A 24,266-nucleotide genomic window follows, 5' to 3' on the forward strand; every position below is an offset into this window, starting at 1 on the left:
ATCGCAGGATTGGGGTCGGATTTGCAATCCTCTGGTCCGACCGTCCCAACCAGATGTGGAATCCGTAGTTGTCAACACGAGATCTTCTAGGCCCTTGCACACGCTCACTCAAAGTGGTCAGGCAGCCTCTCAATCACGTATTTCGCTCTGGCGACCTTCATAATTGGCACACCGGGAATTTTGCGAATCCGGCGAACCAGGTCCTTATCGTTCGTCGCCACGATGTAGATTCTGTGTTTTGTGATCTTCGACCCAGTTAGATCATGGCACCCTACAGCTTCCGAACTCTCCAAAACTCACCCGATCAACCAGACAGTCATCCGCATATGTACCGGGGTGATCACACCGCACGCGCGCCCATCTCGGATCCTTAGCCACCCTCAACGCCAGCCGGAACTTATCGCCCAACTTCTCCAATTCCGCAATAGTACAATCCGTAAACGTCGGGATACACTTCGCATAGAGTCTATCGAGGATCAGCCATCGCCGCCGCACCACCTTATGGTAGCATCACAACGCACAAGTCCATCATAGATTTCAGCATATCCGTCTTCGCGCGGATAGAGTGCGACACAAAGTTGGTATCCACCAGCACATGGTAGGGGGGTCCGAGGGCCGTGTTGGCGGCGAAGAACATGTTCGACGGAGCTTGGGGAATCGCCCGGACGACCTCGTCACTTTTGGCCTTGTCTTGTTTCGGGGCGTTGTTATCCTTCTTGGCGCGGTCATCGTGCTTTTTGATCGCCCGTTTAACCTGGTTTCATGTCTGGCATTAGTTTTGGTGATTCTCTGGTGGCTTCGATAAGGCGGTTGGAATTGCATACCTGGGCGAACTTGCGGGTTTTCTTTTGGACACCCATTTTTGACGGAGGCTAATTAATGGAGATACGGACTCGGGGTATATGGAGGAGGAAGATGCGATTAAACAAGGTATATGGCAATCATTAAATCATTAGCAGGCAGCTGTTGGTTTGATGCTGTCGGCTTTTCACTTTCATCGCTGTTGAAAATGTTCGATCGGACCGATGTTTTGCCGACGTTATCTTATCGTGATGTGCACACCTTGAGAGTAAGGCATTAATATCAACCATGCACCCGCATCGGAGGAACAATTTCCCACGAGGACCATCCTTCTAAACTCCTAACCCTCTTGGAACACTTTAGCACGCACTTTACTAAACCTACATAGCTCCGTATGATACTAAAAATTGCAAGGAGCGACTGGTCAAATAGAGCTAAGGCAGTATTCATGTTCTGCGATTGCCACGTCACTTAGTAGTGCCAAATCAGGTCTCAGCCAGGCTACTGGTTATACGAAACTACACAGTACAAGTACAGTAGATCTAGTTTGCCATTACTTCCACCCATTACTGAGTGCACGGCGAATGCCGAGCCTCATATCATTTCTCATTGAGATTATCTACCGGATCATCCGTTACATAGAGCCATACGAGCTCGAACCGCTACGGCTCGTATGTCGTTCCCTGAACGAGATCAGCAAACCACACTTTTTTGAATGGTTTCATGTTGGGCCATCAGAGAGGAGCTGCAACCATTTTATTAAGGTCCTTGAACATGATAGTGTACAGCATGTGAAGAAAGTCTTATCAACCTGGGGTTGCTCCGCGGCGTTAATTTCCCTTGCCTTTACATCCTTTGGGCAAGGAAACGAACATCTGCACCCAGTTTTGAGGTCATCATAGGCTCAAGTTCCCGTATGGGCGTCAAGAGAAACTCTTTCCCAAATTCGTAGGACTGTTCCATCGTCTTAAGAAGCTCCCACGACTCCAGAGCGTGGCTCTTTGCTTCCAGGGAGAAGGACGTTGGACCATGTCTAAGATGCTGGAATGCCGTTCAGTCGTGATGAACAAGTTCATGTCGGCGATTGTAGCGCTACCTGAGCTGCCACGAGAACTCATCTTTCTAGACCTATAGGATGTGAACGAGCCCAATCCCGACGTGGCTGAGAAAATCCAGAAAGTCCTACAGAATCTGCGTTCGCTCCGCCTGGACTTCATCTATTATGGCGAGAAAGACCTAAAGCCTGCTACATACGTTTGCACACATGTTTCAACACTACCTCCCATAGGCTAACCTGCTGCCAATAGATAGCCGAAACCCACCGTTTCTTTTCCGCAGTACCGTCCTTCTGGCTGAAGCCCGCTCACCAAACTCTCAAAGAGCTCAACCTCGCCCATTGTCATTTCTGGGGTTACTACCTAAAGCTCGATCTCCGTGGTGTACATTTCTCCCGATTGAGGATTCTCCAATTGACCAAATATACCCTCGTCCACGACTCCCAGCTAGACGGGATCTTCAGTCACCGCGACACTCTCGCAGAACTCTACCTCGAAGACTGCGCCATCGGCTGGGATATAGAAGCAACGGCCGATAAAGAAATGGCCTACCTGGATCCGAATAGTTACATCACCCGTCCTGGATCCGGGGGAAAACGCTACGCAACGTACGACAAACGATGGCACGATTATTTCAAATCCTTCCAAGAACTGCGGCACCTCCAGCGTTTCCGATACGGGTGGATTGAGAAATATGGTCCATTTGAAGAGGGGCCCGACTTGAATCTCAGTATGCACATAGCAAGCTACATGCTTTATGGTTCACTCGGTTATCAGGAATTACCTTCGTATTGTATGGACACCGGGAACAGCCTGAAGTATGGGGCGGAATGGGTAATAGAGGATGAGACGAGCTTGGAGGAGCTCTATGCGAAGATAGGTTACAAATACGTGGTCGGGAAATCTCAGGTGAGGCGTGGTTGACTGAATCTTCCTCATCTTCCTCTTCCTCATCCCCGTAATGTATCTCCAAATAAAAAGAACCGGATCAGGGAAGAACCCCCTGTGAGATCTACTAATACCTACTGGAACTCCCCGGTAATACGTACTCTGAAACAGTCCAGGCTGATCCCCCCAATTGGTCCAGTAGGACCAGATTAAGAACTTACGAAACCACTTTAAGATTTGCCCAGTCCGATAAGCATGCGTCAGCGTGTTCGTGGCAATCTCACGGCGTTCATGAACCAGTCCGTGGCCAAGCCCGAGAGTCCGCGTACATGGGCAAGGAACACCATCCTTAGCGATCGGGGTGTTGCTCTCCCGTGGCCGAAACCTAAGCCCTACTTCCTAGTTATACGAGCCATCGTGCTTCTGGACAGGAGCTCAGGCCTCTGCGTATGAAGGGATTGTCTGGGATGAGTTACGTAAAGAGTTATTGGGGCTGAGAGTGAGAGTGGTAAGAGTCTCTAATGAGGGATTTGCAAGCTTGCGAACTGTTGTCTTGTGGCGGGTGTGGCGATGTTTTAGGTTTGGGGGTTTGGGTGGATATGATATTAGTAGATACTAGAGGTGATATCGGCCTGTATCTACAATAGAGTATAGTAGTGTAAGTTGTTCCTGTCAGCAGATGGCAAAGAGACAGCATGGTTTCATATCTTGAGTATACTCTCCGAAGGGGTGGCCAACACTGCATCGCGTCAGATCTCGATCTGGGCCAACATGCATCCATCGTGTTCAACGCGTTCGAACTGAAAACTAGCCAAACATGTACACAGGGGAAACCTATGCTCTACAAATCACAAGATACTCCGTTGCAAAAACAGCTGCGTTGAACGCGTAATTGAGACAACGGAGCTGTCCAGCAAGTCCCTGACAGGGTCCGAACACATACACTTGACCTTGAAGATAAATAGCGCCCTTCTCCCCCTCCACCGAGACTAAATCCATCACAAACAACCGAATCCTCTCAACCCTTCAAAGTAGCGCCTGAGCAGCCCTCCGAATCATCCCAAGATGAAGCTCCCTGCCTCACTGGTCCTTCTTCTCCTCGGCGGTGCCATCGCGGCTCCCACCGTATGCTATTCCCCCCCCCCCCCCACAAACTCTACGATCTACACTTATCTAACCCCAGCATAGGACCTCTCAGGCAAGGAACCCGATTATGAGGTCTGCAATTTACCCCCCGACCACAAGGGCAGGTTCATCTCGGACACGATGGCGTCTTGCGGGAATTCGACGGTGACAAGAAGGTCACAGCCTTCTGGCCTCTCAGCCCCAAGCAGATCAAGGAGTTCCATGACCGATTCCCCAAAGAGGAGCGGGAGAAACTGCACAAGCGTTTGAGGGCGTCGATGGCTGGAACGTGAAGGATGTCGAGAAACTTCTGTATCCAGACGAGAAATACTGGCCTAAGTATGGGGACCATGAGAAGGAGAAGAAAGACAAGTGGAGGCGAGGCGATGGGGAATGGTGGGATAAGGACGGCCATGACGGAAAGGATGGACATGATGGACATGATGGGCATGATGGAAAGGACGACCATGACGGCCATGATGGATATGGACAGGACGGAAAGGATGGATACGGACACGACGGAAAAGACGACCATGACGGACATGACGGACATGACGGACATGACGGACATGACGGACATGACGGACATGATGGAAATGAGAAGTGGGAAAAGGAGGTGAAAGAAAGAGAGAAGCACGAGAAGGAAGAGAGGGAGAGATGGGAGAAAGAAAAGTATGAGAAGGAGGCAAGGGAGAGGTGGGAGAAAGAAAAGTACGAAAGGGAACAGAGGGAAAGGGAGAGACATGAGAAAGAAAGGATAGAGAAAGAGAAGGCAGAGAGGGAGAAATGGGAAAAGGAGAAGGCAGAAATCGAAAGACAAAAGCACGACAAGGCAGAGCAGGAGGAGAGGGAGAGACAAAAGGAACAGAGAGAGAAAGATTGGGCGAAGCATGAGAAGGAGGAAAAGCAACACGAGCAATGGGAAAAGGAAGAGAGGGAGAGACAGGAGAAGCAGAAACAAAAGGAGCGGGAAGAGAAGGAAAGACAGAAGAAGGAAGAGTTGGAGAAGGAGAAGGAACGCAAGGAAAAGGAGAAGGAAGAGTGGAAGAAGGAGAAAGATCATGAGAAAGAGCATGAGAAAGAGCATGAGAAGGAGCATGAAAAGAAGCCAGGATGGCCCGAATGGCCCAAGTGGCCCAAGAAGGATGAGCACGACAAGGACTGCTAGAAGCATAGTGAGTGTGGGAGCAGGGCTGCCATTTCTGCTCGAAGTCCGGGGGCATGAAGAGAGGGTTCTGTCGCTACTGAGTGATGTTTACAGTCCCTGAGCATAGTTTGAGACTTTATGCCGCTTGAAGTGTGGTTCTACTTTGTGGACACAAGTAATTGGTCAAGCTGTGGAAGATTGTGACTTTCGGTTTTTCTTGACTTTGTTCATTTGGTCACTCATTTGGCTTTGTGCTTTTTTTTTGTCTGGAATCTTGTGAACTACAATTCTCACACTCCTAATAGGTTTCTTGAGCACTATCGAATCTAGTTTATCTCTCCCAAAAGATGATGTTACACCTTGCTGCCTAGCATATCATTCGGAGTATATAAGGACAAACGCAGGAGCCATGGCCTGCACTTCATGAGATCAGTATGTTAGCCTCCTCAAGATTCCGTTTAGCGGTCTCAGGGAGTCGCATCCAAACCCATAATAAGCCCAATATTGTAACCGCTGCAAAGAGCCAGAATGTCCCTGCAGGCTGCAGTGCATGTTCTAGCAACATGGACGGAACGGCCTAAGGTTATGTTAGCCATGTACACGCGGTTCCAGCGCTAAAGAACTGTACCTTAGATAGGCCATATCGATTGGCGAAATGGAAGCACATGAGTGCACTAGACCCAACTGTCCTCACAGATAGTGGGAGAATCTCCGCATTTATAAGGTACTGAATCGAGTTCCATCCCAGGGCCCAGCCCACACCTGTGAGATAGAGACAGATGATGGCAACGATGGCTGCATTGTGCTCCGAGCTTGAACGAATGGGATGGGTGGATGGCAATGCCACGGTTAGATAGACGGCAATGTAGAGCATAGCGATGAATTGAATGATAATTCCTGTAATCAGAGGGCGCTTTCGTCCGGTGTTGTCAATCAAAAATATTGTGCATATAAGCGACGCAACAAATTTGACGGCGCCTAAAATGGCGGTGCACAGGAGCTTCTGAGACTGGCCCGTCTCCCCCAGAAGTGAGAAGAGCTTCGGGGCATAAGCTGCATAATAGTTGGTTATTGTTCATATCTCTTTACCCGGCGTCAACACTCACTAGTAACGGACGTGGCACCAGACCACTGACTCAGGAGCTGAGTGATCGCCAAAAATATCAATCGTGATAGATTGGATTTGTCTGTGATAAGTTGCTTTAGAGCCCTGCCCAAGCGCTGGATGTTCGTTCCAGCTGGTGTGTCTCCCATTTGATTTAGAATGCCTTCAAATTCGTGCTGAATGCGTGGGTCGTGTATTGGTATATTCCATAACCGACTTAGGGCCTGGGTACCGTCGGCAAAGCGGCCGGTTTTACATAGATATCGGGGACTCTCCTCACAGTAGAATGATGAAAGTAGAAGAATGCCAGAAACTATAATCTGGATAGACTGTGGGATTATCCATTGCTTCGAGCTGTTGTTGGAGATGTGCATGGTCGTTCCCCAGCTTGAGAAATACTAGATTGATCCCAGTAAGCCATCGTAGTCGGGTCTATCGTGAGTGATGAGAGAATGCTAACCCCGATCATAATCCCCATATATTCGGATGTAGCAAATGTACAGACCATGAGTCCTCGGAGCGACGGGGTGGCTACCTCAGAGAGATAGATGGGTACGACGACCCCGGCTTGTCCAATCCCTAACCCCATGATGAAGCGACCAGCATAGACCTGACCGATACTCCCTGCAGCTGTAATAACAATAATTACCCCGGCTGCCCACATAATACACAGCTGTCGCATTGTCCAGAGCATTCCAACGTATTCACACATAATGAAAGCCAATAGTGCCCCGGGGATACTGCCGATATGGACCATGGAGGTTATATTGGAGAGCCGGTTGGCTTTCTCCGATGCACTAAGTCCGGCATCCTCAAGGTGGAACTCACGAATGAAGGACGGCTGAGCCACTGTGGTCGATATGAGGCCCTCATCCAGCCCTGGAACTTGTCAAACGGTACTCTTGTCGAAAACGAACTATGTAGCCTACCTCGAGCCATCCCAAGGAGTCCGAAGGAGAAAACTGCACATAAGAGCTTTACTGTTAACGTTCGAAGAAAACCGATCTGCTTCATTTTGACAGTGATCGAACAGGTTCATTCTGTTTCTATTTTCTCCCTACGCCAAGATTATAAGCCAAGGCAACGCTAGAGCTTTCATAATAATTTGCGCAGAAGAAGTGGACCCAAAAGGGGGGGGGCTCGTGTCAGCCCTACAGTAGGGCTGAGTGGGAATATCCTTAGGGGCATGAGATATGATAGGACAGCCCCTTAGTATTAGATATCGCTAACTAATAACATGAATATCATTGGTCCAGCCCGTCATCCTCCATGTTCTCCATTGGTTGCCCCCGCCAAACCAGCCAGGCAACAGCAATACAAGCCTTGCACAAAACTGCGGTCCAAAACGCCCCCATTAGTCCAACCGGGCTCTTGGCCCACAGACCTCCCAGCATCGTCCCAAGCAGAAGACATACCACTGCCCCGCCACGTCGCCTGTTTTCCACTCCATGTACCATCGACAAAGGGGGAAGCTCCGGGCTGGAGAATAAGTCGCAATACACACTTGTCAACACCACACTAGTGAGACCATTGAGCTGCAGGGCGCGACTCGTCACTGCTTGACCACTGCTCTGAAACGCGACCAACATCAATGGAACAACCACCTTCCAGGTTAGAGGGGAGTCTCTAGAAGTTTGGTGGGTGGTTACAATCGTAGCAGCCGTGGCTACGCAGAGCATTTGGATGGTAAATGAAAGACAGAGCACCCAGCGCCTCCGAGGAGAGAACCGTCGGTGAAAAGAGGCAAAGCAGAAGGATCCCACACAGAAACTGGCGATTGAGGTTAATGCTCTAAGCCAGCGAGTGCTCTCATCGGCTCCCATGAGACCGAGCCCTAGGTAGACAGTGTTACCGGTCTGCATGCTCACGAAAGAGCCCCAGACAAAGACGGCGGAGCTGTCGAGTAGCCCAGTGATCACGTAGCAAAACAGAAGAATAAGGTCGCCATGATTAGGATTTATGTCCGAGGTAAGATGGTTGATAAGTCTGTGGCGACGATATTTCTGGGGTGGAGTATCAGAATCGGCATCATTTCCTAGTAACCGGTCGGTTTCGTGTGGAGTGTGGGAAGCCATTGCAATCTAAATAGGGGAATCTTGCATGGAAAGCTTGCGCAATTGAGAAGAGTGATATTTATCCCGCATAAATTCGAGATTCCCGTTCCGTTCGCTTGGTGGTGGATCCGGTGGAAATTATCAGGAACGCGTCACTGGATCCGATCTGAGAAGGTTAAATCAGGCAGCAACAATTCGCGTCCCCAGGCACACTGTACAAAATTGAATTCACATGACTCCACACACCCTAATACTTGTTTATCTTGTGACGACATTAATTGTAGAGATTCACATTTATTTCCATGAACGCTATTACCTTATCACTTGCGCTACTGTTAGTCTGAACTATTTCTTCCTTTCTTTTTCTTCCTCTCATCTCTTTAGTATTTTACCTTATCATCTACCTGCTCCAATCACTTGAATTACCTAGACTATCTTTATTTGCTAATCTGAATCTTAATACCTGTTCAGGTTACTCAAATTACTGAAACTATTCTTAGTATGTATATAGGGGACCACAGATTCAAATTTCTAGGTCTATTGAGAGTATGGCGTATTGTCCATTCATACATAAGTTGCTTAAATAACCCTTAATAGGGACATCGCTATGGTCTTGTATGCCGTCACCGGCAACCGTCATGATTCTGAAAAGTCGGATAATCTCGGTTTGCATTACAGAAGCGAGGAATGATAAGGGAGAGGGACAACTGACTGCTGAGTGGATTATCCATCGATGCTCTGTATGGGGGTGGAGTATGGGAACTTTTGGAGAGCAGTCGATATCACCGTATACATACAATCAAAGCAGTCCTCGGAATTCATTGTTCCCGCCTAGGTCCCATCCCTGCCTGGGCCACCCTACGCATTAGTGAATCTGAGCACGTTGTCATATTTTGAATAAGTTCTAATTCGTTTCGATTATAGCACTTGGTATGAGTGAGAGCGCAGGCCAAGGGGCCCCCTCCCAACAGACGTCTCGTCATTATCAACCAACTGGTGTATTTGCTGAACATCCTCCCTTGGCCCAGCTACTTGGCTGACACTCAAGATCTGCTGGGCAATCTTTATCGCCATTACAAAAGGCACCTGCCTTGTCAGTCTTAAGCCAGCACCATGGATCGCCCGAGGTCCACTCTTCCTTGACGGGTTTCGCGGTTTTTGGATTACATTTGCTCCAACATACTCCTTGTATACCATCCATTATGGCGCAACCGCCAGAATCTGGTTCTGACTTTCCACATCCACCTCGAGCCCAACTACTTGGTTGACATTCGAATGTGGTTGGACAGTCTGTCTGATGGTTGCAAAAGGCACCTACACCCTTATGTTCAAGCCAGCACCATGGATCACCTTTTGTCCACCCACCACCCACGGCCTTGCCAGTGATGGGATCACATTTGTTCCAGCATACACCTTGTTTCCTCATCAAGTCACAACCATCCGCAGAGGTAGGTGCTGGCTCTGCTGAGCTGGTAGTAGACGTGGTAGACGTGGTCGTCGAGGAGGTAGTGGAGTCTGGGTTTGAGTCGGAAGTCGGCTTGGCCGCTGGGAACACCGGCACGACCACCGTTCCTGAATAGCTTGGGATGATGACCATGGGCACATTGTCTATTATCGTACTGACCTGTTCGCTGCCGCCCACATTCGGCACGCGGATACTCGTGCCATTGACGTTGATGCCCCCCCCTGTTACCGTATATGGTCCGCCCCCGACGATGGCGATCTCTGGGATACTGGTGGTGATGGTAGAGGTCGTTCGGGGGGGGGATATTCATTCGCCCCCTGGTCGTCATTGGGATCAATCTTGACACCTGTCGGGCAATACTTGCCCGTTGTAGTGGCTGAATTAGTTACTGAACATCCAGCAAAAGTATCCGTTCTTGTGGTGGAACAGCTGGTGCCAGAGCAAGTGACCCAGTAGTTGGTGGCTGTTTGTGTAGTGCACTCATCGCTGGAACTGCTACCACAGTTCGAGGTACAGCAATGTCCGCACCCGGGACTATTGGTATCGGTACAGGTTGGGGACGGGGCATGGCTACTGAAAGTGGTTGTTGGAAGGAACCGGCTGGGGGGACAGTCGATTGAGAACAGATCGAGTAGTTTAAAGCATGATGCGGTTGGGATCGGGGGAAACGAGGGCAGTGGGGGCATGGGTTTATTCCCCGGCTTAGGGGTGGGCTTGGGTACTGGAGACCAAAACGAGATGATAATAATTGACCAATCAGTACCTGTCACCGTTGAGGGTAAAGAATACGAGGTAGGCGGTCTTGTGATTCTTGATTATCGTTATCACCTACTGACTGGCTTTAGGTATCTGGAGCGGAATATAAGAGTCTGTTCAATGAAGATGCTGGACTGATCGTGGTGGACAACGTTATCAGCCCGGAGCATGCGAAGAGAAAAGAAACACCCATGGAAGATATCGTCCCCCTAAGGCAGTGGTCCGATGTGACATTTCTCCTCTGGGAGAGATATACCAAAGGTGCTCTTGGAGTCTACGACATATTTTTCAAAGTATAATCATCAACAAACAATCGTTGAGTACCATGCGGCAAGCCCTTGGTGAGGCCGCTAACTTCAACGAATGAGATAAGTATTCGCCAATGCGGGAGAACGGGAGAACGTTCCGGCCAGGCTCTGAGGAGTACTATGCGCTGCTCTACTGTCCGAACGGTCGCGGCATAGGCTGGCTGCTGACCCAACACAAAGCCCAACTAGGTCTTCTGACGGTTTCCTCAATTACAGTATTTGGAGAGGATGGCGAAGCGATGCTGTACTTCAAGATTGACCCCGTTGAACAAAACGATTAAAACAGGAGGTAGCTGTATCTCCGGTTTCTTAGAAGGCTAGAGGCTTGCTTTTGTGTCTAAATACTAGGATTACATTTTCGATTGAATTTGCGTTGAGAATAGAGCTGTTACTAACCTTCCACCTGCGGCTAAAAAGGACAACAATTTCAGCGCAGCATTTTGTACTCGATGCGGTAGATTACGGTGAATGCAGTCTAAGTATTTGTATTTTGGACATGGTCTTTGGACGTTTTCATGGGAAGCAAGGTAAATGTACAAAAGATCTGCTTTCCTAGTCTTGGAATTGAGCACCTGCGACAATAGCGGACTGCCGTCTCAGCAGTTCCTCCCAATCCTCTGCGTTGAATATAGAGGACCAAGCGAACCATATTCGGTGTGTAACACCCCTATCTGGAAAGCCCAGGGCGTCCATTCTGGCGCCATCCCAGAATACAAGGCCATATGGACGAAAAAATGAGAGATTAAGGCCTTTGAGGGGTGATCTAGGATCATATTTACACGACCATAAGCACCGCATACCCCTAGATGATCGCCTTGAGCTCAGGTCATTATCGTCGATATCTTCGTCGTGCATTTGCGCAGTTATCACAGTTGTATAGCATTCACAACAAAGGCCATAATCCTCTGAAGCCTTGGCAGATAGCAACCAGGAATATATATCTTCACGTCCGTCTGCCTGTTGATCTAGCCAGTGAATAAGAGTTGCTATCTGCTCCTCCTGGCCTTCGGCAGAGCGCGTCCAAAGGACTTTCCTCCAAAACATTTCCACATTGTTGTCCACCAAAGCGCGGATAGTCTCACTGTCTTTGATGGCCAGAGAACATCCAACATGCTTTTTCCGCAGCTCGTAAAAAAGAACAATACATAAGAAACTACTGAGTAGCCTTTGCTCCTCAACCCATGTCGGTGGGCCAAGATCAACAGGGGTGTATGGAATACCCTGGGGACGTCGGCTGAGATCAACTACCGGGCGTGTAGATTTAAATAAGGTTTTGCGAGGTAAATGCTCTAACTGCAGCTGGAGGCACTTTTTGATTATAGAATGGAAATATGCGTGGATAAGGCATCGCAGTCGAGCTGTTAGGCGAAGGAGCCGGTATAGAATTGCCGAGGGTGTTAACGGAGATATTGTCTTGAGCTTAGAAGGGCATTCACGGCGACGCTCTTGAGCGTAATGTAGAATGCCAAGAATATCCGTATCTGGTTCCTGCGTTGGAGTCCAGACGAGGATAATGAGCCGTATGATATCCTGAACATGTGGTGCCAGTCCCTTTTCGCGGACCGGATTGTCGATAATAGCATCCACGATCCGGGCGAAAAGATCATTATTCTGCTGTAAAAATCCCGCAATATCCGGTGACGCCTTGCAGAGGCTATGCAGCGCCGGTAGATTAGGAAGGTTTGATAGGATCTTTTGCAGGACAAACCAAGGAAGTCGGCCGAATGGATCGGTCGCCATTTCTTTTGCTTTTCGTATGGATCTGGAAATAGACCGGAATATTATCGGCAATGCGAGCTGAGAGTATCCATTAATAATCCCTGTTCAGTCCCAAGCTAGGTGATGAGACCAAGAGCAGTTAAAAGATGCTGGCTCGTACAGGAAGGAGGCTTACTTTAATCTCCCACGGTTGACCGGAATATGGAGTATGTGGGGGGTGCCAAGCCAGCCGGCGCCGGAACCATTCTCGTAGTCAAGTTGCTGAGGTAAATGGAAGTGAAACCTCAACTCTAGCAGGGTAGCAGGGTAGCAGGGTAGCATTTAGTGCCTGCCAATAGTACAAGATAGACCCATGGATCTAAACATTTTAACCCCAGCGGGTGCTGCACCGGAGCCACGCGGGTAGCGAACTGGTTTGAGTATCTAATTTCTGTTCGTTCCGCCGTAGTAAGGGTTGATTACCTCTCCAACGCTCTAGCTAGCTAGCAGTGGGTAGCAGGTTGGATCTGAAAACATACTTGACAAGGGCCTACGTAGTTGTCGACGGTCTTCGTGCCCCTCTGCCCAATCCGGTTCCTTGTTCTTCTTACACTCCCCCAATACAGCCCCCAAAAAACTATCTGTGTCGAGAATGTTGTTCACAACTTCGCTTCTACACCTAGCAGCCATCTTCTACTCTTTGACTCTGGCGACAGCATCGGCTGACTGTCTCTCGGAACTGACGTATAACGAGTTTGCTTCATTTAATGGGGCACCCATCACCTTCAAGTATGGATTGCTCAACGCCACAGCCTGCGGAGAGTACTGTGAAAGAGTCAAGGGATGTCAGGCATGGTCGTATGTTGAAGAGGGCGGCGAATGTGATCTATATTCCTCGCCAGCTCTTTCCACAACCATCATCCATCGGTTTGCTCATGGACGTTGTTCCGACAGCCCCACTGAGCAGAACTAGCACATGGGAGCCGTTGCCGGACCATCCTGGAAGACTGCAGACAAATCAATATCATTGATCTTGGAATCGTGTCGAAGCCGTCATTCCCTTTGTACGTTCCCTCGCACCTTGCATTGTTTGGCTAGTACCTTTCGGGCCTATTGCTAACCTTCAACCATAGCACCCCTTCTGTGTCCTGAGTTGCGGAACCCATGGGTTTCCTCATTGCAGATGCTCTCGTGCATATTACCTTTACATTTTCTTTGGTTAGCTTCTAAGCGTGCAGTCTGATTCAAAAATTGTATTCAATGGAACAGAGCGGAAAGGAGCACGCAGGATGTGACGTTTCATGGCAATTGCCTTAGACATTGTCGCGGGTCTAGCCATCTACCACCATGACGAAGGAGCTATTCAACCAAATCCTCAAACATGTTTACATCTGTCAATCCGTCTATACTCGTAATAGCAAAATGCCATCTTGGCAGTATGTCAGGAGAATTTAATACGACCAAACCCCTCTAGAAATGAGAAAACCGGTCAGGTAGTCGGTGCAGCATCAACAAGATGGAAACAATACCTCTTCATCACATCAAGTGGAAAACTTCTCGACTAGCCCATAGGGTCCCTAACCCCGTTCCCATCAAGCGACCTCGCTTCGCTAGAGTCCAGACCATGCACCAACAAGTCATCACATCAGAATCGAGATCCTTGACAAAAGCTAGAGTCGCGTTGGGAATCTTGGGATTGAACAGAATCTCATCTTATACCACGTCACCGCTGGCATAGAGTTCCCGCTATTTCCCCAACCAGCTATATATCGTTGTAGATCAGATTCATGGCTGGCTATAAATACTTTTTAAACCTCCGTCTCGTTGCGCTCGATCTGGTCATGCGGGAGAAGCCCACATTACTAGAAGATGAGTCACGAAAACAGCAACCACTATGATTGCAGCTCAACTCGGAGGCCGTGTTGATAGACATCGTATTCTAATAGCATTATAGTAGCTAATCGAATCTTCTCTTTGAACACCTACTCTTGAGAATTGCTGATCAAGATTGAGGGAAGTTAGATCTACTATAAGATATATATTCGACACTGCTGGAGGTAGCCTCGAGTTCAGGCACATTGGGCATCGTATTGTATTGCATGACAATATAGTTTCTTGTTTTCTTCCTATCTGTACCACACAGCAAACTACCTAGTCCTCATGTGGGTATCACTGCATAATACCCCTCTATTTGAGTGAATATGTGATCAAAATGAGCGTTCTTGCATATCAGGCAGCAGGTCCATTTCTGGTCCATGATTGTAACTCCATTGTTCTTACGTACCGATTCGAAGATGCAGGATTCTGTTGGGGGGGAGGCAAAGCATTATAAAAGCAGGCAATCTTCCATCAGAACCCCTTCCTCTCTCAACACAACACTTGCAAAAAACTCCAAATTGAAACCTCATTAAGAAATCAAAAAAGCGTCTCTGCCACCGACATTTCAGAAACCATGGACCCTGAGGACGAAGTCGAATCTCACACGCCCGTTGCCGGTATGAAAAACATTCAATATGTTTTAGACAGGCGTGTCATTGCTAAAGAACTATTCTCTATAGCTCCAGGAATCAACATCACCCAAGAAGACGCCAATGAATAGAAATCGCCTTACACTGCCACCCAAACGGGTGAACAAACTGATGCGGACGAGTTCAAGGTACCCAATCTTAAACAATCTAAGGCGGGGCGTGCCGTGGACGTCCTCTGGGCGCATGGCACTCTTCAGGTAAGTTAAAAACAACCAAGTATGACAGCCCAGCTAACAATCTTATAGCTTGAGGGTTGGGTCAACCCATGCGAATTTGTTTTGATATTCTTACCTACTACATCAGGTATTAAAGTTGGAGTTTTGGATGCCTCCCTGAAGGATGGCTGTGTTCTTAATGTGGACATCAGCGCTACCAAGGGCCGGATCGAACTCTATCTCAAAAACGTCGATCAGGTGTGGGTCTGGTATGACTGGGGTAGTTAATGGGAATGAGGGTGATTATATGATACAACCGGTGTTACTTGTTCTTGGCCCCTGGGACTTAAGGAATCAAGTCGTTGCCACTCAGTGAATACAGCAATATCACCTGAGAAACCCTAATATGGTATCAAATCTAGAGCACCTTCGGTCGGTTTAGAGACTTGTAGAGTAGCACCATGCTTAGTTACTTAAAAGAGTATACCGTATCTGATACACGCTTGATTGGTTATCAGGTTGTGTTATCTTCTCTCGCTAGCAGGGATAAATCGGGTAGTGGAGGTTAGAGCAACATTCTTAATAGAATACTTTTGAGAAATAGTTTTAACCTAGAAACCAAGGATGAGAGGACTTACACCATATATGCCATTGCCTTGTAGATAAAGATCAGATCAATCTCAAGAATGATTGTAATTCCTTGCTAGCCTTCGAAACTCTTTATATTCTGGAGTAAGCGGTTTCGATACATTGCCTACCTGCTTTCTTTCCTTTCCGTAACTAAGAAATATAAATATTATATGCATGATCCTCTATACGACTACCCCGCCGACCTCTACGGCTGATCTGCTCAGATGTGGAGTGCGTTGGGACTATGAAGGCATTTTTACGAAGGAAGATGGTAAAGAGTATCACTTATCTCTTGAGAATAGGACTGACCTGCATGATGGTACCTCTGAGGCTGCTGCGATGAACTGTCAAGAAGTGCTTTAGCTATGGTAAACCAGTCTCAGCTTCTAAGCTTTCACATAATGAGCCAGAGTTCCCGAGCAAGCTCCTGCTCCTCCCTCAAACAACGGAAAGACAAGAAAAGTGTCACCACGATACACCATCAACAGTTCTCCACTAGACTAGACAAATATGTATTGGCCCCATTTTAGAAGTTCAGTGAGCGTAAACACCATATCATGTTCGAGGGGAGAATTCGGGGCTCGTCCAATAACCTTCTCAAACTCCAGGAGTAACGGGGCGCCCTGAACCGTTGGAGGATCAACCCTCTGATCGTGGCAACCTTACGTGGCGTGTATTCTGGTCCAGGCCGCGAGCGAGTTGGGGGCCCTGTGATATACATTGGAACATATTTTTTGAGTTCAACAATCCGGGTAGTCTTTAAGATCTTGATCAGCGGTACGATATGTATTTGACTACTGGAGTTCGAGATCTATCACGCAGCGTCCGCTCGTAGGCGGGGCATTGACTCGGATAGCCCGGCTTAAAGGACTAGCAACGGCCATCCCCCAGGTTTAAGGAGATCATTTATGCAAGTCGAGTCACCTTCCTTGTTACTAGCCGTTGGCCTTCTCAGTCTCATTCGAAGGAGCTTTGATGATCAGAGTCTCAATATCCGGAAAGTAGGACAATCCAACGGTACTCCTGAGTCTATTCCAGTCTCTCTCGATAAAGTCGAAGGCCCGCTGGACGACCTGTTTTAGGAAGATGTATTGGTTCACTTTGTGTTGTATCAAGTTGTCGGACGTCGAGGCAATGCGTACTTGCAGGTATGTGAAATTACTGAGTATCATAGGAGGGTAAAGGTCGATGAGGGCAAGATTGGAGGATGATACTGGCAGGGTTGGACCTGTAGAGCCATGGATAGTTGACTCTCCCTGTTCACTGTTGTCACTCACTGCAACGTCGTCGTGACCCATCTCCTGAGCCGAACCTTTTGCCGGAGGGTTGTTGGCTGAGAAGTGGGAGGGGATTTCTTCTTCAGTGAAGAGTGAAGATGTCCTGCTCAATGCCACTCCGCCCAAAAATATCAGTTGATACAAGGCTCTTATCTTGGACTCAAGATATTCTACTAACAGGAGATACTCCGAATTCTTTAATCGTGATGTTAAAATAATAATCCAACTTGGTCATTATCTTACTATGTAATATCAATCTTAACAGAAGATTGCGATACACAGGCAATGCGAGAGGACGACAGAACGTGCTTCAAGGAACAGAAAGCAATATCTGCGGGTATTGATTAAATTGCAAGTAGTCGGGTCTTGACTCACTTCGACTAGTATTTGGGGAATACCAACTGTGTACATATTCTATTTTAATATTACGACGCCCTGATTGTAGTCTGATACTCACTCTTGATAACTCTAGCATCATGGTATCCTCTTGTTGATCCTGCCCTATCATAATCGGGTTCTCGATGGTGGCCTATGTTAGTAATTCCTTAAATTTTGGATCCGTTGCGTAGGACTAGCTGGGTTTCGACGAAAATAGACACCTTGCTTCATGTCCAATCAGTGGACTCCGACTAAAAGTACATCTGGGGGGCAATAGAGGACCCAGTCCAGTTCGGTTCCCTGAGCTATTGGTCTGGCCCTCTAAGCGCCCCTCATGGTTTCAGCCTTGCATGCCGGTGGGCTATCTCGAAACTAGCCTACACCACCAAGGGGCGCCTGGAGAAACAGTTATATTTGTCGTTAAACAGCAGGTTCGGACCGTCGCTTATTTAGAGCACATCCACTGGTTACCAATATCCTGGGGCATCTCCCTATTGGGGTTTCGCAAACATGGCGCAGGCGCCAACCTAGGAAGCGTTTCGCTCAACGTAATACCCTGACTAGCTGCTAGTGAGAGCTACTCGTGAGCTTCCGACGGCGCTCCACAGCCACAAGCCCGCAGCCTCGAGTTATTCTGAGCTGGCGATAGGAAGGAGATAGCCATGCGGTCTAAGTATAAATTCGGCCTTCGCGCTGTCCCAACCTTCTTTTCTTTCAGTATGAACAGCGAGATATTCCAACCTACATCAAAGCAAGCCCTCCCGTTAGAGCCCTTTTCTATCATTTGTCACATAAGAAAAAATCGTTCCAACCCTAACTACCCTTGCTAGTTTTCGTGCCTTGGCTTTCTACATTCCTGAACCAGTCTTCGAAATCGAGATAATATGGCGCCCACAATTCCTCTTTCAGTGGCTATCTACGACAACCCTGGCATTATGCACTGGAGCCTCTACATTGAAGCCAACAATGACGCCGATAAGACAATCATTCATGTTCTCGGTGCGCGTCAGCAGTATTTCCCCGATATCAGGACGCCGTCCGACGCACGTATTTCGAATTCTCTTATCGAGCTTCTGCCTCTTTGTCAAATTGATGCGACCAAAATCGAGATCCTCAAAAACATTGCATACGCTACCCCCATCCGCAACGACTTGGCAGATTGGAGCTGCCAGGATTATGTCCTCGATATCTTGGACAAGCTTGAGGATGTATTGATTATCGATGCAAAGGATGCTGGCTATGTTAGCAACAAGGAGGCGGTCGCTGCGAAACGCGAGTCGTGGCCGTAAAGTTTGGGATAGAACAACTATTGTTACTGAAAGTCGGAGATTAAGTGGGAAGAACTTTCGCGAGGTTGTTTAAATGGCTATCGTATATCTTGTTAAAGGCTCTGTATTTTGGTCAATTGAGGCAGGCGTTCCGCAATTTCATCGCACTATGTCAGTCCTCCAGCTCCATAAAAGATTGCCCCAGAGTCGGTCAACTAGCCAGCGTACAGGAAACCGTAAGGGGGAGATGCAGTGTGGTGCGTAGAGGTACCAATCGTCATCAGACATGATGCTTTGTGCATTAGACAACGTGGTGGACTCGTAGTACTCAGGATAGAAACCGCTGTCCTCCCAGTCAATAACCCCGGTGACCTCATACAAATCGGCATTTCCTGAACCTTCTTGCACCATGATGTTGGACTTTTTCAAATCGCCGTGGGTAAACACGGACCCTTGTAGGGATTTGTTGTCTTCATCCAAGAAAGACCTAAGTAACTTGACATAGGAAGGACTGGCACGATGCTTTGCCGAGAACTGCAGCTCGTCAAAACCCCTGGCTGTGGTTATGCCTTTGTACGCGGCGGTTTCCATAATACGGTAGTCTTTGACTCCTTCCCCGCGTACGCCCCCAAGTTCAGTTCCGTCTTCCTGGTGTAGGCTTCTGAGGCGAGAGAATATATCGTGCAGCTGTTTCTGTATGGATAGCTTCCCTTCATGGGATAAGCGCGACCATACCTGGTGCAAGGCGATCCCCGGAACATATGACATAAACATGGCACCGATACTACCAAGCATAATGAGACCATGAGGCTTAGGAATTGGTAATTCGGGGGCATTTTCAGCGAGATACTGAAGATTGTGGTATTCAGTAAGATCTCGACTACTGGGAAAGATCTTGATAACAAGGTCGTCACTGCACCTAACAACAGCACCGGTTCTAATACTTAGTTCGAAAAGTCTGTCGGACTTCAAGATCAGGTCTTTCAGAGCTACTGGAAGGGATGCTTTTTCAGTACAACCATCCGTTGCAACATGTTGATTGAAGAGCGCCGACGCTTGGGCAGATAGTGGGTAGATAATGCTAGCGGTGTTTACAACTTCAAGCCTTTCGCGAAGCCAGTCGCGCGGCTGTTCTGGCTGCTGTGTTGGTGGGGAACTTTCTAGGGATTTGGACTTGTCTTCTTCCTTCGGCTTGGCCCATCTGTACCGGCGATCGTAGTCCGCGGGAAAAGTATCGCGCAAGTTGATTTCGGGCCGGGAAAGTACCTTATCTTGAAGACGATAAACGGTTTTGAAGTTAAGCCGACTGGCCTCAGAGAGTCCCGCGTATTGACCAACACGATGCGCAGCAACATATCTCTCCCCGACAACAGATAGAAGGTCTGCCGCGGGGTTCTTCTCCAGCGCCTGGCGAAAGGCTTCCATCAGATCACGATTCCATGTTTCAGCGTCGGCTCTATCAATGGGAAGGGACTTTTGATTCTCCATCGTCGCTACCGTTATTGGAGATTAGGTCCTAGTCGGACGAATGAGGGATGAGCAATATAAAAGAGTTGAGAATGTGAGAAACACGCCAGTGACGGCGGCTCATGTTGCCGCACAACCGGTCATGTGACTTTCCCTACTACGTACTAGTTGTAAGGACGAATTCGGCTTGTAACTAACGGGGGATTACAATCTTCTCTAAAGCTACAATTATCAATATAATCCTAAGCTCCGCGGGGACACTGATAAGTTAATTGTACACTGAATAAGCCCTTACAGATACTGACGGTAATTTACAGTGTGTAAATTTACTAGTGGATTACAGACCTGCATCAAGTCACGACTCACCACTGGCAGTAAGGTCGTTTGATGTGAACTTCAAATGATGTATGTAATACTAGTATCTTTGTACCTTATCTGCCACGTGCCAACATCTTTTTGAAACGGCCGGTTGGTCCAGAGAGCTGTGGCGCCAAGTCTTTCGTATTCGCATACTTGCAGGTATCTAGAAGAGGGTGCCCGTTCAACGGCCATAATGGCTCCTAGATGAGCTTAGCCCCTGCATCGTTGGTTGGCCTGCTAAATACGCAGTGCTGCTTGATCATTTCCTTTAGGCCCTCTGGTGGTATGTAGAAGCTCTTCAAGCCTTTTTCACAAGCTTAAACGTTATCTTGTGGTGCTTTAAGCATACTAAGCTACATCCTTCATAGACAGGACCGACTGTGGCACAGGGACTGGCGAGCCCTCGAGGACGTTCAAGGCACGAATTTCAGAAGATTATGACCCGCCGTAAAGGACAATGAAGGCCAAACTCGAAGGACTGCCACGCCACACGATACGTGGTATATGGCGTGCGTACGTAATGCTCCCGTGGTGATAATGGCCTTAGAAAGGCATATAGTGTCCCTGTGCCTGTTGACCATCGAGGTGGTAGGTGAGCTACTGTCGAAACGATCTGGTTCTGAGAAAACTAGATATGTTTGTTTTGTACAAGGCACGAAGGGAGATGTGAGCGGAGATGTTTGGGTCTGGATGCCTCGAGCCAATTGGTAGGGCACAAGACGGAATCATGGTTTGGCACAGATCACGACGGCGGGGCTTCATGGAATTGGAACAAATTCAGGTCCGCTTTCTATCAGCTCAAAGAGTGAACCATTGAATCCTGAGTGCCGTTGAGCCCAGTAGTAACGGTTCAAGACAAACAAACGATCCACACAGGCTGGTCGAGTACGCAGCCACGTCGAGCTCTCCCAGAAGCCTTCTAGCGAGATAGGAATTTCTAAAAGGGCAAGGAACAGTGGAAAAGAGGTATTTTGCAACTTAGCACTGGTTCCAGCATCCGCAAAGAATCGACTTCTAGCTTCAAGAATATCACTGGCAAGGGCAGTTGCAGCCGCATCCTCAACGGTCAGTGAATGCCGGAGTCGATGGATGAGAAGGAGACCAGCGGTTCGATACATCATTGCCTGTGTGCGCATTGATAAGATCTCCAGGTCACTGTACGCGTCCAAACAGAGACCAGTGTTATCGGGGGACCAGCTCTGGATCTGGTGTTCAACCTCTTCAAGCGTCGTTTCTTGGGCAGATTCGTTTGTCAGGCGCTTGCTAACGACACACAGATCATACAGTATCGGCAGAAGCGATGTACAGAGACCTGCCACTCGGTCAATGATTCCGGCACGGTTGAACAGCGGTCGGATCACCGGGACCTGACGATGCAGCAAGCACCATACGGTGTCCCACAAGATGGGTGCGATCGCGATGGTTTCTAGAAATCGGTTGCCAGCAATATCGGGATACCATGGGTGCACAAGGGACAAAGAGCATCGGAGAATTGAGATTGCGCCTGTGGATGTGACCAGGGAATCAAACGCAGCTAATGCCTGCCCCAACATGAGAACAGCGAGTGCGTCATGAGTCTACGCAATGACGGCGTTTCTGAGCTTCCCTATGGAAGCCGCACCGCTTCTCACATCAACTTGATCGGCGGTGAGCAAGCCAAAACGGGCCCACGAGAGAACACTAGTGATAGCAGTGAAGATTTCATCCAACAGGTCCGGGGAATGACGGTGGCAGTATTCCAGAGCTCGTTGGAAGTCCTCTGCAAACGTGAATCCAAACATATAGACATCATGTAGAAGATAGAAGTCCACAACCTCTAGGTGCTGAGGGAAGCCCGACTCAGTGGAGCCCGGAGACCGCTCGCCTGGCTCCTTGGCTGAGCTCGACTTGATTACGAGCTGGAGTTCCTCCCGAGCTTCCTCCTGTGGGCTACCCTCCGATAGGGCATAGTCCCATACGGCGAGCGACTCTTTCGCTACCCCAGGAAGCCCTCGTTTCGGCGGGCGCCCTCCACGTAGTTGCTGCCGGGAGACGGTGCAGGCAAGAGATGATTTCTCACATCGGACGCATATGGAGGAAGCCGGGTGTATCAAACATCTTTTCTTTCTATTGTAACATTGATCGCAAGCTTTTTTCTGCATCGTGAGAATCCTTCCCGATCACTATTGGGCTCTGTAAGGGCGGAGTGGAGCGAGGGAGGGGAGTCTAGTTCTCATTTAAGGGACCGACTTGCCGAGGGCTGGTCCGTGATCCAAAAGGATACGAGGAAGACACGGAAAGGCTTGGCAGTCTCCACTCTTTCTTAGTCTGAGTCCTGACTCCTGACAATGGCGACACATATGGGTCTATGAAGTGGCGACAGACGATCATCCCCACTGGCGGAGGGTTTTTTCGATTTATGGGATAGCGTAATGCGGAGACCGCCAATAAAATCAGAGCATTGATTTACTTGCCCCCATGTATGGGTTCCTGCTACTAGTAGTATCTACTAGTACTAGTAACATCGACATCATGAACAACCGGTGAAACACATCTCCAAGTCCAATCAACTCATGGCACCTTGCCAACTTTACGAGTCCGCCAGCTTCTGCTCCAGCCGCCGCAAATTGACGAAACTTTGAGAGGCATTATCTCGCAAGCGTTCCTGAATCCAGTTCGGAAGCCCGCGGAGCATGGAAGCAAAGCTGTGAGACGAGGGAAGAACGACCTGGCCCCCATTTCCGTTTACAAGCTGCTTCACCACGGCTTGGGAGACCTTCTCAGGTGTCATAATGGGCTGTCCAAACTGTGAGCGGTGTTGGGTGAGGTCACTGATCATGGGTGTCTGAACCCATAACGGGTGGATGATACTACGTGGCCCTTATTAGAGACTGGCTGCTTTGCATCAGATATACTGGGGGTAGGAAAATACCTTGTGCGCACCCTTCTTGAACCATACCAGTGCTTGATCTCCTGGGTCAAACTTTCGTGGAATGCAAGCGCCCCAGCTTTCGAACAAGCGTAGTCGGCCATTTCTCCCAGGGCTATAAAGCTGGCCAAGCTGGCGATGTTCACGATATGACCATGGTCATTCTTGATCATACTAGGCAAGAATTCCTTCACAGTCCAGAAATGTGATAGAGCGTTGACCTCAACGGTCAGGCGTATCTTTTCTTCCGGTTCGTCCAGGACGGTTCCCCCGAAGCCAACACCGGCGTTGTTGATCAGAATTGTCGGATGACCATGATCCCTTCGGACCGCTGTAGCCGTCTCTTTGATTGCGGCAGAGGATGTAAGATCGACCTTGTAGAAAAACACATTCGATGCTACCCTGTATGTTAGCGAGTGCTCGGGGATACCCGTGGCTGACGATCACTCACGCAAGGGGAACTTGGGCTCCTGAATATCAAAAATGATAATCTTAACTTTAAGCTTGGACAAGTCCTGCATGATCTGCTTTCCGATTCCACTGCTTCCTCCTGTAAGCAGTACCAACTCCTTAGACGCATTCCAAGGGCGCGCGTGGACCCAGTTGTTCTGCTCCCTTTGGGATAGATATCTGTTGACAACCCTCAGCGACTGAATAGCAGTCAGAAATGCGATCGCCTTGTGTACAAATGGACGGGACAGATAGTCCTGAGCATTGGGCGGCAGTTGGGAAAAAAGGGCTTGAGCCTTGTCCAAGCAAAGCTGTAGTAGATGATTGGCAGACATATTCATGATTTGATCGGCGATAGCGTTGGTTCCTGTGATGCAGAGCGATGGTGACGGTCGCTGTTGGCCTTTTTATAGCTCTTGCAGGGCTCACTACTCCAACCTTTC

At 48.6% G+C, this 24,266-nt stretch overlaps 11 protein-coding genes across 11 annotated transcripts; 4 read left to right on the forward strand and 7 right to left on the reverse strand.

The window, feature by feature from the left end:
• Nucleotides 1-104: 104 nt before the first annotated feature.
• Nucleotides 105-860, reverse strand: ABOM_003049 (rRNA-processing FCF1 family protein; the record flags this gene model as incomplete). The annotated part of the gene is made up of 4 exons (XM_022530179.1): nt 105-245; nt 301-466; nt 522-754; nt 825-860. The coding sequence occupies 4 exons, from the start codon at nt 858-860 to the stop codon at nt 105-107; spliced, it is 576 nt and encodes a 191-aa protein (XP_022392515.1).
• Nucleotides 861-1,830: 970 nt separating this feature from the next.
• Nucleotides 1,831-2,780, forward strand: ABOM_003050 (uncharacterized protein; the record flags this gene model as incomplete). The annotated part of the gene is made up of 3 exons (XM_022530180.1): nt 1,831-1,887; nt 1,936-2,055; nt 2,109-2,780. The coding sequence occupies 3 exons, from the start codon at nt 1,831-1,833 to the stop codon at nt 2,778-2,780; spliced, it is 849 nt and encodes a 282-aa protein (XP_022392501.1).
• A 1,029-nt stretch (nt 2,781-3,809) lies between these two features.
• On the forward strand, nt 3,810-5,037 carry ABOM_003051 (uncharacterized protein; the record flags this gene model as incomplete). Its single annotated transcript, XM_022530181.1, has 3 exons — nt 3,810-3,869; nt 3,933-4,045; nt 4,110-5,037. The coding sequence occupies 3 exons, from the start codon at nt 3,810-3,812 to the stop codon at nt 5,035-5,037; spliced, it is 1,101 nt and encodes a 366-aa protein (XP_022392500.1).
• A 400-nt stretch (nt 5,038-5,437) lies between these two features.
• Nucleotides 5,438-7,135, reverse strand: ABOM_003052 (quinate permease; the record flags this gene model as incomplete). The annotated part of the gene is made up of 5 exons (XM_022530182.1): nt 5,438-5,593; nt 5,645-6,069; nt 6,123-6,519; nt 6,582-7,000; nt 7,051-7,135. 5 exons carry the CDS (start codon nt 7,133-7,135, stop codon nt 5,438-5,440), a joined length of 1,482 nt encoding a protein of 493 aa, XP_022392503.1.
• Nucleotides 7,136-7,365: 230 nt separating this feature from the next.
• ABOM_003053 (YoaK family protein) lies at nt 7,366-8,196 on the reverse strand (the record flags this gene model as incomplete). The annotated part of the gene is made up of 1 exon (XM_022530183.1): nt 7,366-8,196. One exon carries the CDS (start codon nt 8,194-8,196, stop codon nt 7,366-7,368), a length of 831 nt encoding a protein of 276 aa, XP_022392502.1.
• Nucleotides 8,197-9,375: 1,179 nt separating this feature from the next.
• On the reverse strand, nt 9,376-10,208 carry ABOM_003054 (uncharacterized protein; the record flags this gene model as incomplete). The annotated part of the gene is made up of 3 exons (XM_022530184.1): nt 9,376-9,489; nt 9,548-9,908; nt 10,030-10,208. 3 exons carry the CDS (start codon nt 10,206-10,208, stop codon nt 9,376-9,378), a joined length of 654 nt encoding a protein of 217 aa, XP_022392497.1.
• A 116-nt stretch (nt 10,209-10,324) lies between these two features.
• On the forward strand, nt 10,325-10,985 carry ABOM_003055 (uncharacterized protein; the record flags this gene model as incomplete). Its single annotated transcript, XM_022530185.1, has 3 exons — nt 10,325-10,432; nt 10,486-10,689; nt 10,770-10,985. 3 exons carry the CDS (start codon nt 10,325-10,327, stop codon nt 10,983-10,985), a joined length of 528 nt encoding a protein of 175 aa, XP_022392496.1.
• A 7,269-nt stretch (nt 10,986-18,254) lies between these two features.
• ABOM_003056 (uncharacterized protein) lies at nt 18,255-18,659 on the forward strand (the record flags this gene model as incomplete). The annotated part of the gene is made up of 1 exon (XM_022530186.1): nt 18,255-18,659. One exon carries the CDS (start codon nt 18,255-18,257, stop codon nt 18,657-18,659), a length of 405 nt encoding a protein of 134 aa, XP_022392499.1.
• Nucleotides 18,660-18,797: 138 nt separating this feature from the next.
• Nucleotides 18,798-20,126, reverse strand: ABOM_003057 (aminoglycoside phosphotransferase family protein; the record flags this gene model as incomplete). Its single annotated transcript, XM_022530187.1, has 1 exon — nt 18,798-20,126. The coding sequence occupies one exon, from the start codon at nt 20,124-20,126 to the stop codon at nt 18,798-18,800; it is 1,329 nt and encodes a 442-aa protein (XP_022392498.1).
• Nucleotides 20,127-21,223: 1,097 nt separating this feature from the next.
• Nucleotides 21,224-22,606, reverse strand: ABOM_003058 (Zn(II)2Cys6 transcription factor domain-containing protein; the record flags this gene model as incomplete). Its single annotated transcript, XM_022530188.1, has 2 exons — nt 21,224-22,042; nt 22,097-22,606. The coding sequence occupies 2 exons, from the start codon at nt 22,604-22,606 to the stop codon at nt 21,224-21,226; spliced, it is 1,329 nt and encodes a 442-aa protein (XP_022392533.1).
• Nucleotides 22,607-23,034: 428 nt separating this feature from the next.
• On the reverse strand, nt 23,035-24,158 carry ABOM_003059 (SDR family oxidoreductase; the record flags this gene model as incomplete). Its single annotated transcript, XM_022530189.1, has 3 exons — nt 23,035-23,314; nt 23,377-23,770; nt 23,825-24,158. The coding sequence occupies 3 exons, from the start codon at nt 24,156-24,158 to the stop codon at nt 23,035-23,037; spliced, it is 1,008 nt and encodes a 335-aa protein (XP_022392532.1).
• Nucleotides 24,159-24,266: the final 108 nt, after the last annotated feature.

Source organism: Aspergillus bombycis, assembly GCF_001792695.1.
Source record: "Aspergillus bombycis strain NRRL26010 chromosome Unknown contig00013, whole genome shotgun sequence".
Classification (NCBI taxonomy): domain Eukaryota; kingdom Fungi; phylum Ascomycota; class Eurotiomycetes; order Eurotiales; family Aspergillaceae; genus Aspergillus; species Aspergillus bombycis.